This window comes from Molossus molossus, unplaced genomic scaffold (genome assembly GCF_014108415.1).
Source record: "Molossus molossus isolate mMolMol1 unplaced genomic scaffold, mMolMol1.p scaffold_m16_p_17, whole genome shotgun sequence".
NCBI classification, from domain to species: domain Eukaryota; kingdom Metazoa; phylum Chordata; class Mammalia; order Chiroptera; family Molossidae; genus Molossus; species Molossus molossus.
Genome location: NW_023425352.1, coordinates 20,174,071 through 20,186,542, shown reverse-complemented (window position 1 = coordinate 20,186,542; position 12,472 = coordinate 20,174,071). Strand labels below are relative to the sequence as shown.

Here is a 12,472-nt window from a genome sequence, read left to right as displayed (position 1 = left end):
GGATAGAGGGTAAGCTGAAATGAATGTCCCCCATTAGCAATATCTGAGGCAACTGTGTTCCAAGGATCAGTGGGACAAAAATAAATGGCTTCTAATTTCTTTTCTCTGTTAGTACTTTGCCATATGGCAAATGCTTGTTCTACCAGCTCTCCCGCTGATCTGTGGAGAAAACATTAAGTGCCATGGAAGGCTGTATAGTACAGAAAAATAATTAAGGGTACAAACTCTGGAGTCATGTCTGCCTGGGTTCAGATCCCACCTCCATCACATTTAGTTGTTGGGGGATGAAGAACTAATACATGTAAAACGTGTGGGGACAAGTACCCAGCACATAGTAAGTGCTTACTAAATGTCATCTATTATTATCCAGACACATTACTATTCATGTAGGTAATAAGACAGACGACCATCTCATTTTGAAAAGAATATAATTGAAAATAGTGTAAATAATGTATAGTTAAATTTGGTGTGTCAGAAAAAGCTCTGGACTTGGAGGCAAAAGATCGGGTCTGAATTCTGACTACATCAGAACATGTGAGGCAGGAACACTATATTCATCCCCGGTACGCTCTTGTGAGTTGTAAATCACCAAATGAGATAACATACATAAAAGCATAAAAACATACATTTAGGTAAAATCTAGATCTCCAGAGAAGATTATTAGGAACATTTGTCATGTGAACCTTTGAGAAGTGCAGATATTTTTCCTTCTAAGACATTAGGGAAAGTCTTTTATTTTGACAGTTTCTCCAGTCACCTCTTCTTCCATTCAATAAATTGAGTGCCTACTATGTGCAGGCAATATTCTAGGCATTGGGTGCATGGAGGTCCCTGCCTTTAGCATGCTCACCATCTAGGATGCGTTTATAGTAATGTCTATAGTGATAAGTAAGAAGAAAAATAGAACCCTTAGAACTTGTTTCGTAATGGGTTTAGTGACTTCCAAAACACTTCCATATTTAAATTTGTTTTTGTTTGTAGTAGTTCTAAGCTTTGAAAAAAATTGCACATTCAGCGTTGAATCCAATTCTTTAAAATCATGCCTACAGAGGTCATCACATTCTTCTTGTTAGTTTATAGATATCACTAGCCATTATTTCTTTCTTTTGATCTGCCTGATCCAAGAGAGCATTGGACATAATGGTTAGACGAGTCCTCCATTTGTTTCCTTTACCACAAAACCCAGGAAACGAGCTGAAAAACTGCCAGAACTAACGGGAGTTCAATAGGATGGCAAGTTATAAAACAAATATATAGATCTCAATAACTTTCTTTCATATAAAAAACCAGTTAGTCTATATGATGGAAAAAACCCCTTTTCCAATAGCAACCAAAGTAATAAAATATCTTAGAATAAAGTTACCAAGATATCTGTGAGACCTATATACAAAAAGCACTACAGAATTCTACTGAGGGGTGTAAAGGAAGTCTTGAAAAATGGAGACATATACCGAGTTCCTGGATGAGAAAGCTTAATATAATAACAGTGTGAATCTGTCTAAATTAATCTGTATATTTAATATGTCCCATAAAATTTTCAGAGAGTCATTTTGCTGGAACTCCGAAACCGATTCTAGAGTCCTCCAGAAGAATAAGCATGTGGCAGTAGGCATGTTCTGGAAGAGAAGGGCGATGAGGGAGCATTTGCCTTTCCAGGTGTTTAGGTGTATGATGAAGCTTCGATAATCAAATACGACAGTGAAGATGTCTAAATAAGCAGGTCGATGGAAAAGATTGAAAGGCCACAGAAAGGCCCAAGATTATAATTTAAGACAGAGGTGTTGTTTCGTACAAATGTACAGTATGGCTTGGTTATTAAAAAAAATGATAGCATGACAATAAATTACTTTTTTGGGGAAAAAGTTAACACCACATGTAGAAACCATAAAGCCAAGATATAGAGATTCAGTGAAATAAAAGATTTTTTTTAATGTACCAAAGACTATAATATAAAGGCAAATTGACTAAAATATTGTCAGTTAGTATACTTATTACACATAAAGATTTCTTTAAAATCCACAAAAAGGATAAACAATTCATGAGAAAAATGGGCGAAGGGGAGGTGTGAACAATTTGAAAAACAGAAATACAAATAAATGGTCAATAAACTTAAAAAAGTAGTCAACTTCACTACTAATTAAAAAAATACAGACTAAATATGGGCATACTGGTTTAATAATCTATCAGATTGTCAAAGATCAAAGAGCATGATAATACCCAGTGATGGTTTGGGTGCAATATTAAATTGCTATTAATTTTCTGGAGAGAAATTTGTCAGTAGAAGAGAAATTATTATTTTTTAATTCCTTTTGATTCAGGACTTGTGCTTGTAGAGTAACAAATGAAGAAGAACTTTTACAGGATCATTGCTTATACTTACAAATAAGTAAATAAAATGGAAGCAACGTAAATGCTATGAAAGGGAATTGGCTCAATAAATTACAAATTTTCATGTAGTGAAACATGCAGTAATTAAAAATTCTGATGTAGATGCGCATTTATAATATACAGACACATTTATTCTGTTTGTTAATTGTAAAAGCATGTTACAAAACAATACGTGTAGTATGACTTAACTTTTGTCATGTATATCTATTTATAATTATACACAGACATAATTTGCATAGGAAAAAATCTGGAAAGAGACATGTCAAAATCTTAAACAGATTACAGTTGATTTGAATTTTTCCTTTTTGCTTATTTTTATTTCTAATTTCTCTGTGTGTTTCTGATTACCTGTATAAGAAGAAAGATTTAAAAAGAATAAGAACTTTTGGAGTCAGAAAATCTGTACTCCCAACTTCAGCCCTGTCACCTCTTGGCTACGAAGCTTTGGCCTGTGGCTTCATCTCTCTATGCCTCAGTTTCCATCTGTTTAGTGAGACAGGAAGACCTAGCTCATTTTTTTTTTTTTAATCCTCACCTGAGGATATTTTTCCATTTTTTGTACAGATAGAGCGGGAGGGAGAGAGAGGAAGGGAGAGAGAGAGAGAAACATCGACGTGAAGGGACACATCGAGTGGCTGCCACCCGCACGACCAACCAGGGCCGGGGACAAACTGCAACCGAAGTACGTGCCCTTAGCGGGAACCGAACCCGGGTCTCTCCGGACCTCAGGCCGACGCTTTAACCGCTGAGCCAAACTGGCCAGGGCAAGACCTAGCTCATTTATAATGAAGACTGCATAACAGTTAATAAACAGTAGTTTTATAGCTATAGATAAGCATATAAAACAGTTTTTGTATCTCTTTGGCTTGGGCAGGTTCTTTTTTAGGTTGACTCCATATTTATTATTATTTTCTCCTTGGTGATTTAGAGGTGGAGGCTTCAAAGAAACAAGCAGAATTTGATAAGAAAGCAATGGATGAGCTTCTGCGAGAAAGGGACATGTTAAATAAGGTGAGTTTGTTATGGTAACCCTGGTAAATAAATGTATTTTTTAGTGCTGTAATATCTGCCTATAACAGGTTGTATGGGGAAGGAAACTCCGAGGCAAACACGAGTAGATTAGAATAAATAATAGTGCTCAATTTTCCTCTAAGCAGCTGTTTGCCGTCCAACATTCACTAGCTGTGAATTGAAACCGCATTATCACCTGTGAGCACAAAGGAACTTGGAAGAATTATGTAAACTAGCAGGGGATTTCAGAGTGTTTTGTGGATTCTGTTTTTATTGGTGGTGTGTTATTTGGCATCCGAAACTGCCAAAGTTGTTCAAAATACCTGAATTTAATATCTATAATCTGCAACTTTTGCTAATCTAGAAAATACAACTGGCTATGAATACAATTTTAACTTTGAGGTATTGGGTATAGGGCTGGCTGGTTGGTGATATAAAACATCTCTAACTTTGCCTCCATCTTTTCAGGATTGTTGTAGGTTTTGGGTTTTGTTTTCAGCCCTTATTTCTCCTAGTCTTTGAGCTCAAGATGGTCCAAAGTTGAGGGAGGGGCTGGGGGAGCTTGAGGCCTGGAGATCTTTCATTCAAGGCAAGACCCCCGTCCCCCCTCCCCTACCCCCATGCCCCTTCTAGAGGATTCCTTCCATCAACGCTCTTAGGAGATTAACTACTGTACCTTCAAGGATATAAGATAAACTTTCCTGCTCAAGGATTCCTCAGGGAGGACAAGTGATTGTCCCAGTGTGGAGAAGCGAGGCTGCTTCCGAAGGGACAGCCTGATGGCTTTGGCCAAGACGGCGTCACCTCATCCAAGGAGATACAGCCTATATTTGTTCATTCTGACTTTTTCTCTTCTTTTAAAAAATTTATCTTTATTGTTGAAATATTATAGATGTTTCCCCCTTTCCCCTCATTGACCCCTCCTCCGTGCTCCTGCTCTCCACCCCCGCCTTCATCACACTATTGTCTGTGTCCATTGGTTATACATGTATGCATATAAGTTCCTTGGTTTATCTCTTCCCTACCCCTCTCCTTCCTTCCCTCTGAGGTTCGTCAGTTTGTTCTCTGCTTCCATCTCTCTGGATCTATTCTGTTCGTCAGTTTATTTTGTTCATTAGATTCTACATATAGAGATCATGTGATACTTGTCTTTCTCTGACTGGCTTATTTTGCTTAGCATGGTACTCTCCAGGTCCCTCCATGCTGTCTCAAAAGGGTAAGAGGTCCTTCTGTTTTACAGCTGTATAGTATTCCATTGTGTAAATGTACCACAGCTTTTTTATCCACTCGTCTACTGATGGACTCTAGGGCTGACTTTTCATTATTTCTTTAGGTGTCCCAGAATTGAACAAATATTAACAAAATAGATTATCCTTTGGCTTAAAGTACACTATTAGGGAATCTCAGGAAACAGTAGATTAGATATCTTATATGCAGAGCAGTCCTTAGGAAAATCATTGAATCTTTATTTTTCTTTGCATAATCCTGGAAACGGTTTCTTTATTCTATCAATTTGTACATGTAAACAATATTATTGGATTTAGATTTTAAAATTTATTTTTAACTCATACAATATTTAGTCAATTTGTATTGTATATACAGTGGTAAACAACCAATATATTTTCTACCACAATAGGACATGTAGCACAACATGAATTGTACATTTGTTTGATTTTACTCATGCCAGTTCCTCCCTTAGGGCAGAGTATACTTTTTTCCTTTCCTGGCCATTGCATCCTTAGTGCCTACCTAGCACAGGGCCCAACTCTCTGTAGGTATGCAGTCAACTTTTATTGATAATACATTCTTTCCCCACCTTCACCGAATGAGTGAGTGACATTGTTTTGACAGACAGCAATGTTAATATATTTTGGTTATTTCAGTGCCATATTGAAGTGGCATTGTCGTTTACAGAGCAAATGTTTAATTCAATACTTGAAAAAATTGACCTTTTATATTTTCTGCATTGTCACCTAAGCAAGGCTTAATATGCATTTCACCTGTCTATATTTTAGTGTTTTTTAGACCTGGCTGCAGGTCTGATTGGTTAGAGACTGGGAAAGGATGACGAGGTATGTCTCATGGAACCCAAGAACTGATAGGAACTGGCCTGGCATTCTTGGGACACACAGAAAGCCCTCTCTCTCTGCCACTAGACTTTGGCTGAGTTTTTGCTCTATTCCCCTCTTTCGGTGAAGACTACCTTCTCTGTTTCCCAGTCCATATGGCAGAAAAATGGCTACCATCAATAGTTCCCAAGTTTACATCTTCTACTGAGTTGTAAACATTGAAAAGCCCTATTTCAAAACTTGTTAAGAAGGGTCCATTCAGCTATGGCTAGAGAATCAGACCCTCTTGTATGAGCATGGCTGCCAGACTTGCAGTGCTGTTAACTGTGTTTCAGGGAACAGCCTGGCTTCTTGGGCAACCAACCCAGCATCTTTCCATTTCAGCATCAGAAATCACCAGTGCAGCTTTTTTTTTTTTTTTTTAATGCAGGTACCTGGGTTCCATCCCAGATCTATTCAGAACCTCTGGAGTTGAGAAACAGGCATCTGGAAACAACACCAATAAACAAAAAACAAACAAGAACAAAATAAAAGAGCCTGGGCTACTTATTTTTTATTGTGTTAAAACACACATAAGATGCCCTGGCTGGTTTGGCTCAGTGGTTGGAGCGTTGGCCTGCGGGCCAGAGAGTCCTGGGTTCGGTTCCTGCTAGGGGCACAAACCAACCAACCAACCAACCAAACAAACAAACAAACACATAAGACAAAATTGATCATTAGTGACATTTAGTACATTCACAGTATAGTGCAGCCATCACCACTACCTAGTTCCAGAGTGTTTTCATCACCCCCAAAGGAACCCCTGTTCCTGTTAAGCAGCTGCTCTCCTCTCCCTTCTCCTCCCACCCCTGGAACCTACACATGTGCTTTCTATTTCTGTGGGTTTGACCATCCTGGATACTTACATAGCTCGAATCATGTGGTGGCGTGTATCAGTAGTTTATTCCAATTATGGCTGAATAATGTTCCACTGTATGGATATACCACATTTCCGTGATCTCTTCATCAGTCGATGGATGTTTGGGTTGTTTCCATCTTTGGGCTTTTGTGAATAGGGCTACTGTAAAGATTCATGTACAGTTTTTTTGTTTGAGCCCAGGTTTTCCATTCTTTGGGGTATATACCCAGGAATGAAGTAGATTATATGTTAACTCTAGGTATCTCCATTTTTGATAAGCTGGCTTTATTTTACTCTGTAGTCAAGGCCCTATTACATGATTATGTTCAGTTGTTCTAAGCGCAAAAGAAAAAGACTAGAGCTGGAATGGAGGTTGACTTTGGGGTTAGTCAGCCCTTGATTCAAATCCTGGCTCTGCCATTCCCTTGTTGTATGAACTTGTAGGCAAGTAGCTCAACTTCTCAGTCTCCGTTTCCTGGGGGCTATGTGGTACCTACTTCCTAGGGATGTTGTGGTCATTTAGTGCATTTATATGTGTGTTTCAAGTATCTTGTGCAAAATTAACATGGCAAGCTCTTTATAAGCTATAGAGGTATGATTATCTTTACTCATCTCAAAAACAATGCACCTAATTATCTTAGGGTTAAGGCAACGGTAAATCTAATTCCAAATCCCCAAACATTTTGAGTAATGGGGATGCTCTGTTGTCCTTACTTTTAGAATATGCTCAAGGCAATCCACGCGACCAAGAAACAGATAGACCTGGTGAAACTCCATGAACAAGCCAAAAGGAACCTGGAGGAAGAAATCCAGAGCTACAAAGATGAGGCTCAGAAGCAGAGAAAGATCATCTTTCAACTGGAAAAGGAGAGAGATCGGTACATCAATGAAGCCAGTGACCTCACCCATAAGGTAAGCCACTCCTTGATGATGTGGGTGGAGAGAGCACCACACATTCTTTCTGAGAGCTGCATTTCTGATTGTCGCGCTGTTGCAAAGACGACTTTTTCAGATTTCAGCTTGTGGTTTGCATGCAGATTTAAGAGGAATGATGGTGACTGTGTAAGAGCTGTTCCAGAGCTGATCCTGGGTCAAACAGTGAAATGGACAGGCCTTGTATTTGGTGATGTCAGTTTCCCCTTTCTCCATCCCCTCCCTAATTTCCAGGTTCTCCATCTTCCCTGTTGCCCCACTGAGAGAAACACCTAATTAAATGACCTCAAATTAAGAGGCGAGTGAATACTGGCATCAACTAAGTTTGTCACACATTCAAAGAGCATTTTTATTTTCAAACTATTGCGAACCTAAAACTTCACCAGTGATGGAAATCCTTCCATTGTGTAGCTGAGTTTCAGACTCTGCTTCTCATAAACTGCTTACGTGGGAGATAGCTCAGGCAGTATCTTTTAGGGTAACTTCAAGGATTTGGATTTTACTTTAACCAGTTGTCTTAGCACATTGCCTGCATTAAGCATGAGTGGTTAAAATAATATTGTTTTGGTGCATTCACAGATGGCAATGAGCAGTGTTTCAGGATGGTGTGGGGACTGGGGAATGAAGGAAAGTTTTAGCTTTGAGGCTGAGAAGAGAGTTTGGGAGAAAAGACTCATTTAATAAGGATCCCCCCCCGCCCCGCCCCGGCAAAGTGTTATCTGCTATGAATGCATAGCCCTTTCTTTCATTTCAATGAAATCGGCAGTAAATTCTACGGTGTTTACTGATGCAGTTGCATGTTTAAGTTTTTTTTTTGGAGTGGAATCTCGAAGATGACAAGGGGACAGACAGCCAACAGCTGAGTTGTAAACAAAAAGAAAATGGGAAACAAGCTTTATAGCTTCTTCTCATTTAGGCCAAATAAATGCTGAGCAGATATTTGCAGAATATGAGTTTAGAGAAGCACAAATGCATAGGATCTGTCCAACCCAAGTGAATCTCAGACCCCAGATTTGGAGCCATTGGAATTCAGCATATTTCTCTTCTGACTTAATCATCTTAGAAGCGCCCTTGATTGATGTACTGACTCAGAGGACCAGTCAGTTTAGGCATTCATATTCTCTGGCTTGGGCTGGCCCATTAGCCTCTGTATCAGTCATCTAAAGCTGTAACCAACAACCCTCAAATCTCAGTGGTTTAAAGAAAGAAAAATCTAGTGTTGCTTACGTTAATGGCCTTTGAAGGTCAGGTGCAGGCCTGCTTCATGTCCTCTTCACTCCAGGATGACTCCTTTGGAATGTGCTGGTCTCTTCAGAGGGAAACCAGCATAACAATGGATCTTCATGATGCCCTCAGAGCTTCTCCTGGCGAAGGAAGGGCACAGGCCCGTCCACTCATATTCCGTTGGCCAAAGCAAGTCACATAGCAAAGCCTGATCCTACTCCCTGGGCAGAAGTGTGATCCTCCTAAAGGAGGGGCCTGTATGGGGAGACACTGAACGTATCTGAACATATCATCTGTTGCAACCTCCTACTTCTTCCTGATAATCGGTCTCTCTCCATTCCTGGCTGCCATCACACTATCAGAGCTAACTTAAAAATTCCAGTGTGGTCTTGTAATTACTCCTGGCCTTACCAACCTTTGTTACCTCTCAGTTACCTGGGGCAGTGCTTCCTGACATTTTTTGCATGACCGCACACATAGAAAATAACATGTCTATGGCATGTGGGAATAATGAGGATGAGACTGTGCAGGGTTGGAGGGGACTAACCCAGGGAGGATAGCTGCCCAGGTCCCACCTCACCTGGCCATCCGCTGTGTAGAGTGAATCAGTATTTTTGTATATACGTGCTATCCATGCAAGCCACAGCAATGGCTATGCTCTGACTTAAAAGACAGAGTCTGAGATCTTTGTTTTCCCTAAAAAGTCCTTCCCCAACTACTATTCACCCTTCAATGCCCATCTCAAATGTTCATTTCTGGGGTCAAGCTCGCTGTGGCTCTTTAGGCAGAGCTAGTCACTCTCTACTCTATGGATTTGATTATATCTCTGAAATGGCACTTACCATCTTCTAGTATAATTATTTATTTGCATATTTGTTTTTTCTACTTTACAGTGAGCTCTTGGGAGCTCTTGGGAGCAAGGACTTTATCTCGTTCATTATTTCATTTCCAGCATGCTGGTAAATAGTAGGCACCAAAAAAGTGTTTGTTAAACAAATGGATGGATGATGTGTGATAAAAAGAATGCTGTCACTGATTTTCATATGGGATTGTATATTTTTCTCTGTTTCCTTGTAAAGGAGATTTACTAGTACCAAGTTTTGCTAGTAACTGTTATTCATAAATTTTCTGATGTTTAACTGCACAAGATTATATAATGTCTCACCCAAATAATTTAAACACAAGTCCTTAAAATATACTTATCAATTAAAATTTTTCTATCACTTACTTAATCCCTGACAGCATATATCAGTTGCTATAGCAACTTGTGTCATCTCTGGGCTTCTTATCAAGGACATATATGCTTTTTTGCTCCTCATATTTTTGTCTCTCTCCTCCCTTCCCCTCCCCTTCCCTGTCCCTTCCCCTCCCTTCCCTTCCCCTCCCCTCCTCTCCCCCCTGTCCCTCCCTCCCTCCTCTTTCCCTCCCCTCCCCTCCCCTCCTCTCCCCCCTGTCCCTTCCTCCCTCCCTTTTCTCTCCCCTCCCCTTCCCTCCCCCCTCCTCCCCTCCCCTCCCTTCTCCTCTCCTCTCCTCTCCTCCCCTCCCCTCCCCTCCCCTCTCCTCCCCTTCCCTCCCTCCCCTCCCCTCTCCTCCCCTCCCCTCCCCTCCCCTCCCCTCTCCTCTCCTCCCCTCCCCTCCCCTCCCCTCCCCTCTCCTCTCCTTTCTCTGTCAGATACACACACACCTGCCCCTTATTTCCACAAACAGAAAGTTACCTTTTGTGCATTCTATTTATAGGGAGTTGAGGAATAATATCAGCGGCTGGGGAGGGTGTCATGAAGCTTATATTTTCATCTACTTCTAGAGTATACACTGTTCCAAGTTTATCCTTTGGATTCAGCAATTTCTTTAAAAACCGAATCTATGGAAAAATAAGAAATGCAAAGATTTTTATAAAAGAATACTTTTCGAGATAAATTTTGCTACATTTATTTGATACAATATCATATACCATGGAAACAATATATTTGAAAACCATTTTTAAAAGTGGGGTGCCTCTTGCATTTCTGCTATAACCTGAGAATTAAGAGACACAGAGAGCAGACCTATGCTTACCCATGGCTTATAGATACACCCAGCAGGTTAGACCAGCCACATTCAGGATGACTCTCAGATGCATGAGCAAGAAATGAATGCTCCTGTGATGAAGCACTAAAGTTTTGAGGTGTGTTTGACACCGGGGGCAGTGAAAATCTTAAAGCACTGGCAAGCTAAAGAGTCTCATGAAGAACTTTTGTGACCATGTTTATGGAGTAGACAGTTGAAAATGAAAATGAAAGCAAGAGTGGATGTTTTTTAAAAAATGGGGAACATGGTCACAGTATGAATCTGATGAAAACACAATGCCAAATTACATAGGGTGGGGCAAAAGTAGGTTTTCAGTTGTTTGTATAGAAAATAATACGATAGTTAATAAATAATAATATAAGAATAAACACTGTGCTCTGGCCAGTGTGGCTCAGTTGGTTGAGTGTCATCCCATGCAACCAAGGGTCACCAGTTTGATTCTAGGTCAGGGCATGTGTCCAGGTTGTGGGCTTAATCCCTGGTCGGGATGCATGCAGGAGGCAGCCAATCAATGTTTCTCTCTCACATTGATGTTTCTCTCTCCCTTTCTCTCTCTCTAAAATCAATAAAAACATATTTTTTCCCCCCAAAAGCAATGAACAGTATCAACATTTGCCTTCTGTTTTTTTTTTTTTCGGTGAAATCTAAGATGCTAAAAGCCCTTCATTACATTTCATTTATTTAACTTGGCATTTACAAAAGAGAAAGAAGGTTCCTTTTTGTTCCAGAATTGGATGGCTCAGGATCCCAAACTTTTTCTTATGCATCTGTCTCAGCAGCAGTTGCTATACTATTGCTGCGTAATAAACAACAACCGAATCTCACTGGCATGCGGGCATAAGCACTTATTTCTCACTCACACACCTGCAGTTGCCTGGGTGGTCAGAGCATCAATGCTGGGCTTCCTGGGCTTGATGCAGGGCTGCGGGTTGGGTCCAGTTTTGTTCTACGTTTCTCATTCTCCAGGATGCATGGTGTTCTCATGGAGAAAGGAAGGAATGCAAAGGGTAAACCCAACCACAAAGACATTGGCTCTCAACTTGCCTAATGTTCTCTGACATCCCATTGGCTCTGGCAAGTCACATGTCCAGGCCCAACCTCAACATCAAGGGGAAATAGGCTCCTTCCATGGAGGAGGTAGGGGCAGGGAGAGGGAGCGAATATTTGTGGAACCATAAAATAATCTACTACAGTGTCTCAGCACTTTTTATCCTCGTGTTTTTTTCCTCTACTATACCCTAGATTTCACTATTCAGATAAATTGAGAGGCACCAGGTATGGGCATTACCATCATGGTCGCCATATTTACTCTTCTGAACTGTTACAAATTCTAGGTAAACCATTTCTGGTTAATTATTAAATCTGAGGAGATTTTGCACATCGTGGCTCACTTTAGGAGCCCTCCTTTTCCATTCTAAATGTTAAACTTCTGGCCTTTGCCTCCCAGACGTTTTACGTGCCCCAAAGCAGTCTTTCACAAGGAAACCCTACTTGCAAGTTTCTTAGCTCACTGCTTATTTGCCTAGAAGAGTGCCAAGCAAAGCTCTTCTAGACAGAGTTTCCAAGGGATGCATACTAATGTTCTATCAAGAGTTTACAAATAAGTGAGGAAAGCAAAAGATCAAAGAAATATTGTTCACTGAATAGGTACTCATAACAACAGGAAGCTCCTTTTTCTTTGATATTTATTTAAAGTTTCATACAGAGCATCTTTAATATGCTAGGACCCCGGAGAGAAGCTTCAATGGGACATACACACATTCTAAGGTTTTTGTGTTACAATAAAGAAAAGTGTATTTTGGACCACTATTTTCCTGCAGAACAGAATTGGATCCATAGAAAAATCTAACTGATTTGTTAAGTATACTGATAATACAATATG

General features: G+C 40.2%; 1 protein-coding gene across 1 annotated transcript in view; it reads left to right on the top strand.

The window, feature by feature from the left end:
• The window catches only part of CFAP58 (cilia and flagella associated protein 58), a 100,262-nt gene that overhangs the window by 22,145 nt on the left and 65,645 nt on the right, over nucleotides 1-12,472 (top strand). Inside the window, exons 8-9 of the mRNA XM_036265929.1 lie at nucleotides 3,317-3,399; nucleotides 7,087-7,278. Of these exons, the coding sequence (XP_036121822.1) occupies nucleotides 3,317-3,399; nucleotides 7,087-7,278 (275 nt within the window). The remainder of the gene's footprint in view (nucleotides 1-3,316; nucleotides 3,400-7,086; nucleotides 7,279-12,472) is intronic.